The sequence below is a fragment of the Cottoperca gobio genome, chromosome 9, assembly GCF_900634415.1.
Source record: "Cottoperca gobio chromosome 9, fCotGob3.1, whole genome shotgun sequence".
Lineage (NCBI taxonomy): Eukaryota > Metazoa > Chordata > Actinopteri > Perciformes > Bovichtidae > Cottoperca > Cottoperca gobio.
Genome location: NC_041363.1, coordinates 24,535,036 through 24,553,151, shown reverse-complemented (window position 1 = coordinate 24,553,151; position 18,116 = coordinate 24,535,036). Strand labels below are relative to the sequence as shown.

Genomic DNA, 18,116 nt, shown 5'->3' with positions numbered 1-18,116 from the left:
TTTCATTTATGTTTCTTTAATGTTGCAGTAGCCTACTGGCTTTTATCTTTTATTTTCTCTTCCTATGTATGTGAAACCTACTTGGCAATAAACCTGACTCTGATATCAGAAACAGGTTAATATCCACCTGTCCTATCTGACAGAAGTCCAATTACCACTTTGGTGAGGGCAAGAAAGCCGCATAAATAATGTACGTTAACCTCGAGACGTCACGTAAAATCAAATGCACATGCCTCGTTGCTAGGCAACAGGCTGCTTTTCCAGTGGTGAAGCTAACAGAAAGATCCCACATTCTCCTGCTGTGTGAGGTGAAGTTGTTAAATGTTAATGTCCCCCCGAAGCCGCAGCTCATGTAGTGAAGTATGTGTGCCGTTCTGGCTGTCTAATTAATTTATTACCAACAAATACACGATCGTTGCTAATTTGCAATGTATCTGGAACATGTCACCTAACGCTGCGATCCGTTTTGGTTCCTTGTTGAAATTCACAAGTAGAGTAGGTTACATATACACAGTTCTGTTTTCCAACTGGGATAAAGGAAATGTTATGGTGACAAATTTAGCCTGATGTACAGGTTTCTGCTTTGTGCTAGCAGCTAACGGCGCTGACAGAGCTAACAGTGTTAACGTGCGGTGGAACCGCCGTATGATAGCGGTGCAGAGCGTCGTGTTTTGAACCTGTATAATGTAGGGTTTGTAATATGCTATGGCAACAGTTCAGCATATTCAGCATTACAATTCATATAGGTGTGTGTCATCAAACGTAAGCCTTTGCAGGTCACAGCTGAATATAATTTATTAAATACTTGTATTGAATGTAGTTATTGAAGGGCACAATAGAGAGAGTAGTAAAAGTGTTTATCAGCTTTGTGGCTCTTTAAATGAGCTTGTCAGATTCAGTTATTTTAGTATAGACTGCTAACATTAACTGGCCGACATTAGGAGTTTCCTGTTAGTAATTGGTCCTCCTGAATAACACTGAAGAGAGCATTGACTGTAAAGTCAGGTCATTAGAGGAGTCTTGTACTTTTATTTTTTGGCTTTTATGTTCAAACAATGCTTGTCGATGCCAGCGGCCTTCAGGATCACTCTGTGGTTGTGAGATGATTTATGAAATTTGAAACAAAGCATAATTCTAATAGAGAAATGTATTATCATGCGCCCTTTGTGATAAATGCTTTCTTCTTATGAAATAATTAAACATTTTCAGCCTCTAGGCTTCGACTAAGCCACGAGTTAATCAAGCGAAATAGCCCGGAAACCAAATTGCTTTGTTTTGGGGTTTTTTTTTTTCATTTTTGCCAACCAACAATAAGTGGAGAAACTAGTGCTTTAAATTATAGACTTATTTTCATTTGTGAGTTTAATTACATGGTCGAAAGTTAGAGATTTTAGAATGCCTATTGGCATCATTAGAGGAGATAATGAGATTACAACATGGCCTCCTAAAAGAGCTGATCTTTAAAAAGTTCCCCAACAAAGTCAGTTCCAATTAAGGCCAACTTCTAAAATGCCACGACAAGACCGAGATTTCTTGCTCATATTTCACCAGCCATTTTTTACACACACACACACACACACACACACACACACACACACACACACACACACACACTTTTATTTTTTACTTCATAACCTTGTCTCATCTCTACACCCACTCAGTCTGATCCAGCTTCAATTTAATTAGATAAATGTAAGACTCTAAAATGCATTAATTAGTAATAATTACAGTGATTAAAGGTTGTATGTTTTTCACTCACAAACAAGACAAGTTTTTTCAGTAATAACTTTTTTTTTTTCTTTAAACACTTAATGTACTTTAATCTCATGTGCTGTAATCAAAAATAATTAGACATCATATCCCCAAATTATTACTCTACAAGTGTGCTGTTTTTGAAACCTGTTAGTATTGCTCATCCTTCTTAATTCCCATTGTAATAATACTTCATAACCCCTATTTGATTTAATCTTGTTTATGACTTTATGTACCAGACTTATTTTGCCACAGGAATAAGTTTGTTGTTTTGTGTGTGATTTAACTCAGAGATGAACATTGTGTTCACCTAGGGTTTCAAGTTGAGTTAAGCTTTGACAATAGCACTAGAGATCATTCATTCTGTTTGTTTGTCTTTCTGTCCTCCCTCCTCTCAGTGAACACCCACCCCCCTGCCCTCCAGGTCAACGGTTCCCTGCTGGTTCCCCTCAGCGGTTTTGCCCCGCTGCCCCCCAGCCTGCTCCAGGTGAAGGACCCTGACAGTCCATCTGAGCGCCTGATCTTCCAGCTCGTTCAGGGCCCGAGTAACGGACAGCTGGTCCTGTTCAGAGGGGAGGAAGGAGGAGAGAGGGTAGGCCGAAGGAAGGCAGGCCGAGACCTGATCAGGGAAGACACCTTCACCTGGGCGGAGCTGAGAACTGGCCAGGTCCGGTTCAGACACCAAAAAGACAAAGCCAGGTCAGTGGATCTGCGTGTCGGAGGTTTAGGGAGGTAGAGAATGTTACAAAATAAGTGTGGTGATAATGATGTTTGGTGTTTATTAACTGGAAAGCCTGGTTACACAAACAGATATTACAACAGTTACACTGGAATTAAAAGAAAATCAAAAATGATCTACAACCTCAATTGTAAATGTCAGTTCTTGGCGTCAGTTCCTCAGAATCAAAGAGTGAGGGCTTCCTTTCAGAGTTGTCATTTTGGACTGACATTCAACAGTGAGATAGGAAGAAAATCCATAATGCAACTGGCAGAAAGAGCAATTGTTACACCCATAGGAGCAGGAACTAAACTGTAAAGTAATGCAGCCACAATTTAAAGTAAAAACAGTTAGAAAGGGGTTTAAATTCTGTGGAAGAATATTCACTCATATTATGTTTTAATGATGGTGGTCGTGGTGGAGGAGGCTCTCTGAAGCTCCAATCACACTGACACAGTAATGAGTCAAATCTGTGTCTGCCCTCAATCTGAACGGGTCAACGAGCTTCAGCCAACTGTCCTGTACAACCCTCCTTTTGACATGCAGTAAATAGTATGGGGGTCGACCTTCTAAACAATGGTTTCCTTCCTCTTGACAAGTAGCCTACAACGTAAGTGTAAATATTAGAGATGAAAATTCATTCAATGATACTGACATTTAAGGCTTTATTTTTGCATCGCCATGCTCAGTGTGTCGGGGGCACTTGGATACAGGGTGGGATCAGAAAGAATACATTATATGTCGCCATGTTAGAGGCTGGCCGATCACATTCATTACTTCTTTAGCTCTCCTTGTTATGACAGTCTGACAGTTTGGGATCCTGTGGAGAGTTTACCTCGGGGAAGCTTTTAGTTGTTAAAGATATTATGGTCATCATGTTTTCCGTGCATAACAGTGCACAGTTTTATTTGCATTGCATACAATAACCATCTGCAGTTCAATACCACCTTAGTGACATAGATAAAATGAAATCTGAATTTTAAATGGGCTCCATTAATCTTCGTATTTGCCACCTAAATGTGATTCTGCTAATGATCCACAAATAAACAATAAGTCTTTTGTTTCTGCGAACACCGCTATAATATTTTACCCGAACAATCTCTTTCAACATCATGTTGGTCATCACAGCCACCTGTATTATAATAAACGATGCAGAGGGTTAGGGTTAGTCCAGGCCAGACTCGTTACAAAGAAGATGCATTTGGTAGTTTCCCCCAGGTATCTGCCGTTATTTGGGGATGCTGGGTGAACACTGGCGAGTCCTGAGGGAGTCATTAGCGAAGAGAGAAGTTTTAATTGATCTTTGATTTTACATGGAACTGTGTGAACTGTTTTTAATGCATCTGTCTCCTACAAGCACGTTGATTTACACTGCAGCAGAAACTGCAGAATAATGAATCATAACGGCACCTTTGTGTTGCACATAAGCACAGAGGTTTCTGTGCTTATGTGCAACAGTCTGGTGCTTGTTGCACAACATTTAAAGATGGCTATAAATAGAGTCCCCAGAGTAAAATCCTTTACACACCGGGGGCGTGACGATATAAATGATGATATAATACTCATCTGGGAATATTTTGCATCAAAACTTTTCATACCGTCAGCGATGCAAATGTGCGACTGTTGCAACAATTGTTCAAAAGATGTTCAAATAAATTTGTGCAGGCAGAGGACCAACTTTTGGGATCGTATTGACCCAGAGCAGCATCTGGCGGTCTGTCTGAGGTAAATTGTTGTACAGCCCAAGCAACTGTAAGTGAAGTGAGTGAATTTGACTTACTACTCTGGTAAACACTTAGGAAATGTATAGCGCTAGTATATGGATTTTCATATACGCCAGCATACGTTTCTGCCATATGGATATGTGTGATAGGGCCTTTTGACTTTATTTGCAGTGTAAAAGGAAAAAAAGAAATAATCAACCTTGTTCTGGAAAAAAGATTACACTGCTATTTTGCCCTGTAATATTCATGTTCTGTGTGAAAGTATTCAGGAGAAAAACTGTTCCAAAAAATGATTGACCTGCAAATTAATGGCATTAAAAAAAACGGTCCTGGAGTGTATAGTTCTTAATGGAAAGACCCTCTGTATAGGCTACTAACCTGGCATTGATGCTAAATCAAATAAAACATTTATTTATTTATGTAATTACCCAATTATTATTATAGAGCTGTCAAGATGCAAGACGCACTCATTCTTGGCAACAAGATTGCAGCATGCAGCTGAATCAGCATCCCTACACCCTTTACCGTGCCTCTCCTCCCACTGTGGTGCATGGTGAGATACTGAGATACCAAACCAGCACAGTTTAGGAAATATCCTCCATGCGCTCTAGGAAAATACCAGTGCAAGTGTGACACTGTGTTCCACACCTGGTGCTGACGTGGAAAAAACACTAATCCATCAGAAGAAGACAGAGATAGACGAGACAAAAAAACTTGAAGTACACACTTGTGGGGAAGCGAGAGAGAAAGGGTACATATGAGGACAGAAGGAGAGACGTGGAAATGAAACAGTTTTCTAACGCAAGTGTTTATGAAAGTACAGTGTAGAATGGAGCGTCTGATAATAGTTACAACTAGAGATTAAGCTGTGACGGCTGTATCTTATGATTGGGTGTCATGCTCACATCACACTACATGTTCCATTGGACTGAGATCTGGTGACACTGAGGGTAGCAGCATCCTCATTGTCCTACTCTTTAAATCATCCAGTGAGCCCTCGCTCCCTCTATGCAAACAACTGCATTAGTTGAGTTTCCCCACATATTTATTCATGATTTCCTTTAATTAGTCTACTGTCTGTATAACAGTGTAAAGTAATGCTAGGCTATGTTTTCCAAGACTGTCCAATTTACACCCAACACTTTAAAATGCATCTGGTATGCATATTAATTTCTCGTTTTTTTTGCTAAAGTGTCACTTTTAACACAAGCCATGTCTTTTTTTAATGACTTTTTTTTAAGTTAACTTTAAACAGCTTGTCTCCATCCACGAGTATCCGGACATTTCTGCTCTTGTTATTAGCTCGGCCGCCTGTCATCTGTTTTATCTATACAGCTTCCCAGTTGGAAAGGTCATTTCCATTAACCTACATATGGACTGGAGATGCATTACATTTACATTTATTTGCAAATTTGCATATGTTCTGCATTTTTGTTGCTGTATCCGACCGTGTAATTTGCCAGTGTGAACCTAAGTGCCAGAGATCAAAGAAGCTGCCGCCTCTTTAGAGCTCAGCCTGGAGCCAGTTTTCCCAACTACAGCTGTTCTGCTGTGGCCTGCAACAAGTCTGTGGCATTTTGAGTTTGGGCCCAGTGTCCGTTCAGACAATCGGAATCAACATATTTGAAACATTAGTCTACCCTGACTCAGCTTGTCTGGCCTCAAATGGACACTTGCCAATGAATTAGCAAAATATGGTCCAGTGCCCAGTTTTGAGCCATTAGATTAATGGAGACAATAAAAATGTAAAGCCCTAAATAGGAATTAATCTGCGTATTATAGCCATATTTGTCAAATTATGTGGAGTGGGGGATAATGGCTACAGACACAAAGCCACATAAAATGCTCTCAGGTTTGATTCCCTTAAGAGTCCAAGAGAGAAAATGTTTTTTTTGTGTCCAAATGTCCTTTTCACTCCACGTCACTGTGGATAAATGACACCGCAAATACATTAACTGTCAGGTGTGATGGGCTGTTATAGATGTGATCAATTATTTTATTTTTTCCAAAAAGGTAATTTCCTTCATTACTGCCGCAGTAGAACATGTCAAATGACAAACTGAGTTTTATGTCTCAAGTGGCATACTTTACTATTGAGCACACGGATCAAAAGCTGCTCCACTTTTGTCTCCAGGCGTTTAAGGCATTAAAAGATAAAATCCATCTAGAATGAATGATGCAGCAAATATACCAGTCACATTTACAACCTGCACATAAAAATAAATGAATTAGTTTGATGTCAGAAATCCTTGTGTTACTTTAATAAGCTGTCCAATAAATCTTTAATGGGCCACTATTATTCGAACCATAACAAAAGCCGTTTAAATCCTCGGTTATATCTCACTTCTGTTTCCACAAATTGTAATTCAAAATAAGTTTTATCATTGTTGAAGGCGCTGTGACAGTGTGTTATGTGAAGGATGAATTTTAAAGAGGAACAGTTACGGATCGCTGGCCAAGTCTTTCCACAGAGTCGCTGCCTTGTTGTGTTGATATTAAATTTACAGATGGGTGACGTGTGAAAAGAAATACCTACATAAAAAGGGTCTCAGAGGTTAGGGCCACCACAAGCTTTCAGAACAGCTTCAGTGCTTCCTGTCATATTACATTGTCCAAGTCACTGAATGAATAAACACCATTTTCCCAAAAGACATTACCTCAAAACTATGCAGTAAGCCCTTGTGCCTTCTGCGAGGCATCAGCATTCATTAAGGTTTTATCCGGAACAATGTCCATGCTAATACAACATGCCATCGTCAAATAAATATGCAACAAGAAACACTTTTAAAACATTATATCATGACAGTATTTAGAATGTGTGTCTCTATAGGTTAGTCCTTATTTTACATTTTCTGACACCAGTGATGTTTCAGTTCAAAACGGTGGATCCAAACACAGACCACCAGGCAGGTAATATAAACAAAAGATGAGCCTTAATAACACAAAAACAAAACAAAGGGACAAACGAGGGAGCAGGCGGAGGCAACACAAAGTACACCAACAGTATAAACTGAGAACATACCGGTATGACACAAGGAACACAAATCAACAAACACAGAAGACCCGACACTGAAAGAGGGAAGGAATACAAACACTCAGCACTAATTAACTAATGACACACAGGTGTGGCAGAAAACAGGCGGGAAAAAGACATGCAGGAAGTAAAACAAGACATGACTCATGAGGAGAAGACTTTCAAAATAAAACAGGACACAAACTACGAACAAAAACCCTAGGACCATGACAACCAGTTGTAGAATATAACATTTACATTTACTTAAGTAATGTAATTAAGTACAATTGTGAGGTACTTGTACTTACTTGAGTGTTTCCATTTTCTGCTACTTCTACTCCACAATACCTCAGAGAGAAAGATTGTACTTTTTGCAATTAGTTATTTTGTAGATTATTCAGATTATTAATACGAAATATAAATCAACTAATAACTGATTATGTATGAGTAAACTACCCAGCAGTATATTGAGTAGTGAAAATAACTCCACTTTCACCAGCTGCAACATTAAAGTGATATTTACACATTAATATATCACTCACTATAATCCAGTGTCAGTGTCATATTTTCTGCATAATGTGAGTTTACCTTTGGCTCATACTTCACAACTTTTTATTTGTAATAGTAATAGTATTTCTACTTTAGTTTTCTTTACAGCTCAGAACAGTAAGAGGAGGTTGTTTTCACAACCCACTCACCAAACAGATTGTTGATACTGGATAACTTGAAAAAGCTCTGGATATATTTCCATCTATCTGCACGTGACAACTACAGTATGTTGTGGTATTTACAAGGTTAGATAACAGACCCTTTAATAAAGGTCTTCATAGTTTAATATCTAAAATAGTAAAGACTATTATGGTTTTGAGAGGAATGTGTTACACCTTTATTGTTCTCCACACTACATCAACAGCACAATATGTGTTTAAAATGGAGATATTGAATGAACAGGAAGCAACAGGATTTATGGGAATTACATACTTATTTTGAGCAGCAGTAGCTTTAACACTGTTAGTGTCACTTCAGTGTTCTAAAAAATGATATTTATATTTTGAAAAATGCTACTGTTGCACCTTCATAAAACACTTGATATGCTTCAGCTTGTTGTCATGAGTCCCAGCACCAGCCCCAGGGACTTGTGGGTAATAAGCCTTTGATGATGCTGAGGTGGCATGGTGAGAGGAGACATTGTTGATGATAAGTGTGTGTGAGCCTGGTGTGTGTGTATGTGCATGTGTGTGAGGTTACTGCCCTCCACTCACCTAGATAGCACAAAGGTGATTAGGTCTAATGACTACACACTAGGTGAGCCTCACAGGACTCATTTCCCCAGAAAGCTTGTGGGATAACTAACGGCTGTTTGTAGGTCATGTTCCTTTGGCAGTGATTCAAGACTGTGTTTAAGTGTTCTGTCTTTCTTCCTTTCTCATGTGTAGGACCGGTGAGTTCATCCTCCGTGTCGCTGACCCCAAGCTGTTTTCTCAACCAGAAACAATCCAAGTTCAAGCTGTGTCAATGCAGGTACAGTAAAATGACACTTTCTTTAGCACTCCTTTATTTCATCTGGCACTCTCAATGACATACGTTTTTTCAAGAAAGACTCAAGTATAAAGGATGCTATCAAAGATTGTATCCATAGACGGTAAATCATTGCATCATAAGTGTATACGAGCTACAAATAGAGATATCTAATAAAGATGGCTGTGCAGATTAGTTCAGTAATATTAGAGATAATAGAGAAGAATAGTCTGCCACGGCACATTTGCTTCCAAATTTAGTTTACTGTGAAACAATAGACGATCTCAGTCTTTTCTCTAAAATGCCAAGTCGATACTTGAGAAAGTTGGCCTCCGAGAGACAAGACAGCTTCCCTCCAGTTTGAGATGCTGCGCACATGGATACTTAAAACGTGGCATTTCATTTTCAAGGATCATTTATTGTCATTCTGCAACATCATCCATCATTTTCACTTCTAACATCCTTTATACTGTATACTGTTGGGCTTTACGGGCATGATGGGATGCTTTTGCATTGATTCCATGTCAATATCTGATGAATAAATATTACACAGGGAACAGAAGAGTTTTAGAAGAAAGTCATATGTTTGTATATAATCTAAGTAGTAAGTAGAGTAAGTACAGAGTCTAATGTTAATAAAAACAATAAAAAAAACAAAAGTTGCATAAAGTAACTGTGGATGACGAGGGGCACACAGCCGACAGTTAATCTGGTAAATGTGACGGCTCATCTGATCACAGCTGATCTGCCTTCCACACTGTTTTGAAGCTCTGTCCCCATGTCCCCCCATGGGTGTCAAACTGACCTCTGAATATGACCCAAAAATGGAAAATAATGAGGACCAACAAGGGATTAAGAGTTTACGCCCTCACTGAGATTGGTTCGTGGTTATTGTGACTGCTGTGTGTGTGTGTGTGTGTGTGTGTGTGTGTGTGTGTGTGTGTGTGTGCGTGTGTGCGTGTGTGCGTGTGTGTGATAGAGACATAGGGGACAAAGTGACAGAAGGTTGATGAAGAACATTAGAACTGAAACCCTGTGTAACAAATTGAAATAATGATGTAATTACTTGAGTGGAACATGTTTAATTTGTCTTTTATTATGAAAAATCAGATGATCCATATCCGTCACTAAGAACAGACTTTGAATACAAGCAAAATGTTGGGTTTTTAAAACACAGCTTTTCTGAAGTTAAGTGTATTATTATTATTATACAACAAATATAAATGAAAAACTGAGATAAACAGATGAAGATAATCCGTGCAGGGGAGGAAACGTTTCTTGATTTCTTAATCTTTGTCAGTGTTTTGCCAACATTGCAAACGCTTATATTTTTCAAGGTCCCTGTAGTGAGAAAACCCACTTTATTGGCAGACGTGACTGCTTTCTTAAATTTGAGTGAGCCCTGAGCAAATTAGTGTTGCAGGCGCAGAGCTCAGAGAGCGGCTTGCAGAGGGTGATTGAGTAGAGCTACAGCGTTTGGGTGTGTTTGAGGGGGGCTACTCAATTACCCCCACACTTCATTAGTTTAACTCTCTCAGACAATATTAGCAGAAGCAGCTGATAAGGGAAGAGCATTAATTTATGCACATAACTCAACGTCGGTGACTATGTTTTGACTGAGAGTTAGATAGAATAGAAAAGCAGGAAGTCAATAACTTTATTTATCCAGCACGTCCTTCACAAAATACATAAGGCAACCAACATAGAAACGGTCATAAATACAGATTTGGGAAGATTAAAACACCATAAAATAGTAAAATAGAGTATTCTAACATTATAGCTGCTTTTGAAGGTGTCCACAGATCTTTTGTGTTTCTCCAAGAGTGTCCTCACCAGAAAAGGAAGAGAATTTGTTATTCGTTTAATAGCTTATATAACTTTTGTTTTTGTTTTCCAAGCGAGTAGTGACTTTTGTCTCAGGAGAAAATGCAGACGTAGCATGACGTTGTAATAGTGCTGCAAAAACTAATTAGTGAGGGGGCTGTGGTTGAGTCTTTGAAAGTGGAAACCATCGCTTGCCTTCCCTCTCCTATCAACAGTCAACGTTGCTTTCTTCCAACCATTACAACAATTCTTCCCTCACCTTAACTAAGGAGTTTTATTTATCTAAACCTTAATTATAAAGGTGGCGGATCAGAAAACACCCAGCAGCAGCCTACGTCTCCTTTTAGTTACAGTATGAGGAGTCGTCGGATTTTCCAAGATGAAACATCGATCTTGTCTTTTGTTCGTACCGCTACATCTCCATCGTCTCCAAGTCCATTCATTTTGCGGAAAATTCTGACAACACACATTAAGTCATCTCGCCTGTTTTTCAGTCTTTGAACTCCAAGAAAACGCAGTCACAGACATGTCACAAAGAGAAATCCTCAGAGTCTCATGTGAACTCTCCTTTCACACATCAAAGAGCGTCACAAACACGGATGTAACTTCCTGTGTTGTTGTTTACACTAGTGTAAGAACATATTCCCACACATTCACTTTTTCTTTTCTTTAGAAATGTAGATCTTTTCAGTACTTCTACATTTGTATTACAGCAAGTCCTACACAGAAAATGTCAACGTTTGTAGACTTGCTTTGAAAGAAACCATTCGATGTATTCAAACCTCATTGTCATTAGACAGGACACACACACTTACAGTACAGTGTGTACCATCCAGAGCTGGCACAAACAAACATTTTCTATTCTCCCAAAATGCAAAAGGCACTGTGGAACAGGTGACTATAAAGCAGGGTGGCATGGAGAAAAAGACAGTTTGTGCTTATGCAGTAAAATAGGGTTGAATTCTCCATCAGATCGGCAGCCAGCGGGCACATCAGAATGTAATAGCCTCAGGAATGAAAGATCTAAACTGCAGATAGCCTTTTCCTCCTTCCTGAAAAGTGTCTGCTTCTTTTGAAAAGAAAATATATTTTCTAAGAATCCAGTATCTGTTTACAGCACTTCTACAGAGGGTGGCCTCACTCACACAAAGCACACATCACTTTCTGTAGCCTACATTTCCATCTTAGAGTGACAACCTTTAAGTGTCTGAGACTTTTTGCTTTGCTCTGAAGATATCTGTTCTCTCCTTGCTGTGGACTTCCTGCAAGGCTGTCAATTCATTTTTTTTTTAAAGTTATATTTTCAGGCTTTTCATGCCTTTATGATAGAGAAGTGCAGATTGTGAAAGGGGGAGAGAGAGGGAACGACATACAGCAAACGCCACAGGTCAGACTCGAACCAGTGGCCGCTGTGGGCAAGGACTAAGCCTTTGTATATGGGACGCCTGTGCTACCGGTTGACCTACCGGGACGCCCAGTGGGACACTTTCTACCTTGATGAAATTCAGAATGGCGTCTAGAATTAAGAATAATGAGTGTAAAATACAGAACAAGGTGGCATTTAAAGCCATGATGATTACAGTTCAATCCATACTTTTTGACCATAGTTCCAGGTTAAAGCTGAGGTAGGCAACTTTAGAGGAAGCAGCAAGAGTAAGATAGATTTTGTAAGTATCCAAATGAAACAATCGAGAAGAATCTGGATGGGTTGAGCTAATCCCCCCCCAAAAAAACACGAAACGCTGCTGGAGGACGAGTCTACGAGAGAGCGCATCGTTATCATCGCTAAACATATCCAACTGCCTCATGTCTCATGCACATGTAAGAAAACCTGATATTATAATAATGAATGTAATCAACGACGTGGATATTGTTAGTACTCACAGGTTGCAGCTTGTGGTAGACAGGCAGGTAGACAGGCAGGTAGACTGACAGGTAGACAGGCAGGTAGACAGGCAGGTAGACAGGCAGGTAGACTGGCAGGTTGACTGGCAGGTTGACAGGCAGGTAGACAAGCAGGTAGACAGGCAGGTTGACAGGCAGGTAGACAAGCAGGTAGACAGGCAGGTAGACAGGCAGGTAGACAGGCAGGTTGACAGGCAGGTAGACTGGCAGGTAGACTGGCAGGTAGACAGGCAGGTAGACAGGCAGGTAGACTGGCAGGTAGACATGCAGGTAGACTGGCAGGTAGACAGGCAGGTAGACAGGCAGGTAGACAGGCAGGTAGACTGGCAGGTAGACAGGCAGGTAGACAGGCAGGTAGACAGGCAGGTAGACTGACAGGTAGACTGGCAGGTAGACTGGCAGGTAGACAGGCAGGTAGACTGGCAGGTAGACAGGCAGGTAGACAGGCAGGTAGACAGGCAGGTAGACAGGCAGGTAGACTGGCAGGTAGACAGGCAGGTAGACTGGCAGGTAGACTGGCAGGTAGACAGGCAGGTAGACAGGCAGGTAGACAGGTAGGTAGACAGGCAGGTAGACAGGCAGGTGGGCCGTCCAATCATTTCATGCAGGCGGGCCGTCCAATCATTTCATGCAGGCCGAATGCAGGCTTATTACAGTCCTGCGACAGACACAGATACGGTATTTTTTTCTTTTTTTTGTCAGATCATTAGATTAATTGCTGTCGGGGTGTAAAGAAAATTTCAAGAAATACAACAAAAAAATGCTTCTAAAATAAAGTACCAACCGGAGTTTAAACAGTGTGTTGTGAGCAGCAGAAGAGCAGCAGATAAAAGGTATCGTTACAAACAAAGGCTTACAGGCAGACAGGGGGATGGAATCGACTTGGGAAACACTTCGTCTCTGCCCGTCATGCCTCTGAATACCATCCAGCATGATCACAGCGGGAAAAACTAAACAAAATAAAGAGCAATTGAAAAACAAACAAACTAGGAAGCTGCACAAAAAAAAGCTTCTTGAAGTGCTGCAGAGCCCCATTGGTGACGACAGCTTTCTCCCAAACCTCACCTCGCCCTCACCTGTGAGGTGCAGATAAAAGGTTAGCTCACCCACCCGAGTGTGCCTCTGTTTGTGTTTGTTTGGTCTGCCTTGGGGGAGAGATTTCACTGGTTGCCTATAGTGAGCAGACATGTCTTAGCAGGATTTAAAAGCAGCACACACACCCACTTTCATCGCCCGCCAACACATCCAAAACCTTTTGTTTTCCTCCTACAAATTGCAGATGTGACGACACAGGATTTAGGTGGGTGCCCGAGGGCCCAATCGTCTGTCTCTTGGAGATAATTCCTCTGAAGTCTCAAAATGTGACACCAAATGTTCCCCAACAAAACACAAAGGGCAAGGGGCTGAATAACAACATGCCTCCTCTGTGTTTGTAAGCTGTGTTTCAGCTCTGTGCCTTGCACTTTCAGCCAGAGGTCACTTTGGTTCGAAGACACACAGAGGGAGAGAGTGTGTGTGTATGAATTTCCACGAGTCATTTTTCTCTCTGGCGCCAGCTTGTTTCATACGTCCCCCCCTTGCTTAAGCTGCTGCTCTAATGGCAAAGAGCTGGAGCTCAGCCAGGAGCTGCCAAGGGCAACGAATTGGACCCGAGCCCTGCTGAGCGGCTCGGAGCTCCCCGCCTGACAATTGCTTTGATTTAGCGCCATAGCAGAGTGGCATCTACACAGCACATGCCTGTCTACCTGCGCGTCCATCGCTGCCAAGCTGCCCTGCTCACAACTTTTATCAATGGCGTTTTTAATGGCCACTATACAATACAATGTTTGTCTTTCTTTGTTGTTTTCTGTGTCAGATATTCAAACGCAGACACACACAGAAGATGCACATACACTATCCTCATGAGAATCTTTCATTGCTCAATATTAACTTTAATTCCAAACACAAAAGATTATTTATGTATAAATGTGGAACATTTTTTGTTTACGTAAACACCAAAGTATCTTCACATGTTCTAAAAAGTTGAAACTCGTCAACACTGTGGACACTGTTTGAACTTAACACAGTGTATTCAAGTGTTCTCTATACATACAGATGTATACAACAAATCATAACTGTATATACTAAACATTGAAGTGATTGTTTTAACACTAGGGAGCAGAAAGACTCAAACTAACTGCGCTCTTGTTGGGCTTGGACTCAACTGTCTAACTTGTTCTTTGTGTCCACCGGATTAATGTTAGTTCAATATTCACTTTATTTTACCTCTGGTTTGGTCTCCACCAGCTGCTTAGAATTCTGCCTCGTTGTCTGCACCAGCTTCTAGCTGACTTTGTCTGGCTGCTGTTTGGTCCTGGGCGGGTTGTGTACAGGGAGTTTATCAGAGCTTGTTTCCTTGAGACGACTGAATACAGTTTGGGGGGCTGGTAAGAGCCTGAGTGACTCAACCATACATTCTGTGTAGCTGTAGAACAAAAAGCAATGAGCTAAATGAGGATCAAGCTACATAGTTAGTGTTGATTCTCAGTGGGTTCGGCACTACACGGGGCACTTTCAAACAGTCATTAGTTTCAATTATCATTTAAAAGATATAATTTAATAAAGCTTCATCCTTTTTTTAACGCAGAAATGTCTACAAATGTGAGTTCTAATTAAGTCGTAGTTTAGGGAGGGCTGGCCAAAATGACATTCCAGAAATATCTACTCTCTGCGTTTGTGATCCTCAGTCCCTTGCACACAAGCGTAGAGGTGAGCACACACAGAGACAGACACTTAGTGAGCTGTGGATAAAGTCATACCCTTGCTCACAATAAGAAGCCTCCTTCTCCCCCCGGTGCTCCTGAAATGACTTAGTTAGCGAGATGAAGCTTTCCTCCTGCCGCGGCGAGGTTTCAGGTACGGCTGAGTGCAGCTTAATGAGGCCCCCTGCATAACCTCACCTTCATCTTCTTCATCACCCTCAGAGGCAGGACACCATGGCTCCCCACGCCCAGAACCTCTGGGTCATCTGACAATTTGGAGAAATTGCTGTGTCCTCTCGCTGTGCTCTCAGACAGCCTTTTACGATGACACTGAAACTTATTTTTTTCCTGTAATAAAAGCAAAGATCTGTCTGTCCGTCTAAATCTAAGTCTGATAATAATCAAAGCACCTTCTTACTCTCAGTCTCTCTTTCTTCTTCTTTTAATCACTTCTAGCCTCCGATGGTCGTGACTCTCGCTCCTTTACCCGTGGAGGGCCGCGGCGCCCTGGCAACCATCACCAGGTCGATCCTGCAGGTCGACGACCCCGACAACCCGTCCGATGTCCTGGTAATGGTACTTGAACCGCCCCGTCTCGGCCGGCTGACCCGTCTCCACGGTGACCGGGCGCTCACCCGATTCAAGCTGGAGGAGCTGTCGCGGGAACAGATCCAGTACGTGCACGACGGCTCGGAGGGGACGGAGGACGGGATGCTGCTGCAGGTCAATGACGGCCACAGCTACAGGAATATTCTCCTCCAAGTGCACATCAATCAGAAGGTAGGGAGGACAGAGGGGGGAGAGGAGGACAGAAGGAGAGGGGGGGAGAGGCTCAAGGCTTCAGGCTTTCGACATTCTCAGATGAGCAGCTGTAGAAGTCGATGCGTTAATCCGACATCTGACCTGTAATACTCGATTATTTAGTTTATTGTGACACAAGCATCTTTTAACCAACTCGTTTCTAGACTAGAAAGACTCAGGGTTTTTTTTACATTTTCTCTTAAAAACTTGTACAATGGTTGCATCCAAGGCTTTCACTTAGCACACACAAAAATAAATAATAATAAAAAATACTTTTTTTGTTTTTTTAAGGCCCTCTGATGTTTAATTTAGACTCATCCTTCCGCTCACTGGCTCAGTACAAACATCTCTGCAGAGAAACAAGACCTGCATCGATCCTGCATTAATACTGGATGATATTATTGGATGTTTCACAACTCCAAATTAAAGTTTTTGCAGCCCAAAGCTCCAGCATCTCTTCCCCATCTATAGTTTCCACACTGTAAGGCAGGGGAATAGAAGAGCGATTGATTCTTTCCCAAACAGATCATCTTAGGGGATGAGCCGAAGTGTAGAAGTTCACAAAGAATGTGTTAAAAAGTGAGACTACAAGAAGTGCATCTGCTGACAAGTCCACAAAGAAATCACTTGTACTGTGAAAATAAAAAAAACAAATACATCTGCTACATACTTTATATCTGCTGTACTTTCCACAGTTGTACTGTCAAAACATTCAAAAGGATTTTAGGCATAATGAGAATGTCTTCTGCGTTTCAACAGCAGCAGGAGAAACTTATATGTGCGGAAGCTTTAAAACCAAGTGAAAATACTTTTTCAGTTATAATTGTTTTAATACATAATAATGTAAATGAATGTTTTCTTCATGTGTTGTGAGAATTGGATAATGTTTTCACTTTGCTACACAGTTGAGTGACATTATTGATTCTCTGACTTGCTGTCTGAACATTTTTTACATGGACTGTGTTCCTCTAAACTCTTTTAATTGCCTCAACTCCAGCATTAATTACACAGATTGTACTTTACGTGTCCACACAGTGTGCTCTGTTGACTTTATCCCTGAAAATAGTTTGCTGGAGGCGCAGGCTGATCCTGCATGTTTAAGCACTGTAACAGAAAGAGCAGGTCAGGCATTTGAAATGACAGACGCTATCCCTCCTCTGTCATCGTTCATGTCTTGTGCTGAGATTTTTATGACAAAGACGCAATTATCTTGGGTGGGGGGGGGGGAGTTTGGCAGCTCACTGAGTTACAAAAAATTAGCACACACACAGAAGGCAAGGCAGGACCTGCTTCCAATATTGAAGATGTCTAGACAGACAAGCATAAGAGACGTGTGTGTGTGTGTGTGTGTGTGTGTGTGTGTGTGTGTGTGTGTGTGTGTGTGTGTGTGTGTGTGTGTGTGTGTGCGTGTGTGTGCGTGTGTGTGCGTGTGTGTGTCCTCTGCAGGCATCAGTTATGTTTGTGCTCTCACTGCTGTATCAATGTCCCACTGTGGAGGATCACATTCTCTACACACCTGAGACCAAACTGACTGATTACACACATGGATTTGCACATGGATAAACTAAGAGAAATGTTTCTATATTTCCATATATTCCATATTTTTCCATATTTTATAGTGAAAGCAGCACTTAGAGATAATGAAAATGAAAACTTTTTGATGAGGTTTATTATGTTTTGATGCCCTATAAGTATTGCCAATAATATATTCAAAACATTTCCTCTAAAAAATTTTAAAAACAGGAAGTTTTTGAGCAAAGTCCAAGTCAAGTCTTAATCAGCAACATTGTAAACAAGTTGGAAATGTGAAAGCTGACAACCAATACAATGACACAGCGAGAGTTACTGCAAGTGTCATTGTTTTACTAGTGTTTATACACAAGGTCAGGCCAGGCCCCTGCATTTTCTGAAATATTTCTAAAAAAAACTTAAATACAAATAATTCATATTAATCTGAAGTGTTTGAGTCAGTCATCAAAATACACCGAAGAAATGATTCTCAGTTTATTTATTTTTTATAATTAAATACATAAGCTATGTGGTTTACCTTCAAATCACAAGTTGAGTTTCAAGTTTCCAAGAGGTCAAATCTCAATCTAAGAGTACTTCAGTCGTTACTC

At 40.8% G+C, this 18,116-nt stretch overlaps 1 protein-coding gene across 1 annotated transcript in view; it reads left to right on the top strand.

Moving 5' to 3' along the window:
- The window catches only part of fras1 (Fraser extracellular matrix complex subunit 1), a 250,207-nt gene that overhangs the window by 159,851 nt on the left and 72,240 nt on the right, over positions 1 to 18,116 (top strand). Inside the window, 3 exon segments of the mRNA XM_029439391.1 lie at positions 2,151 to 2,451; positions 8,644 to 8,728; positions 15,652 to 15,975. Coding sequence (XP_029295251.1) covers positions 2,151 to 2,451; positions 8,644 to 8,728; positions 15,652 to 15,975 — 710 coding nt within the window.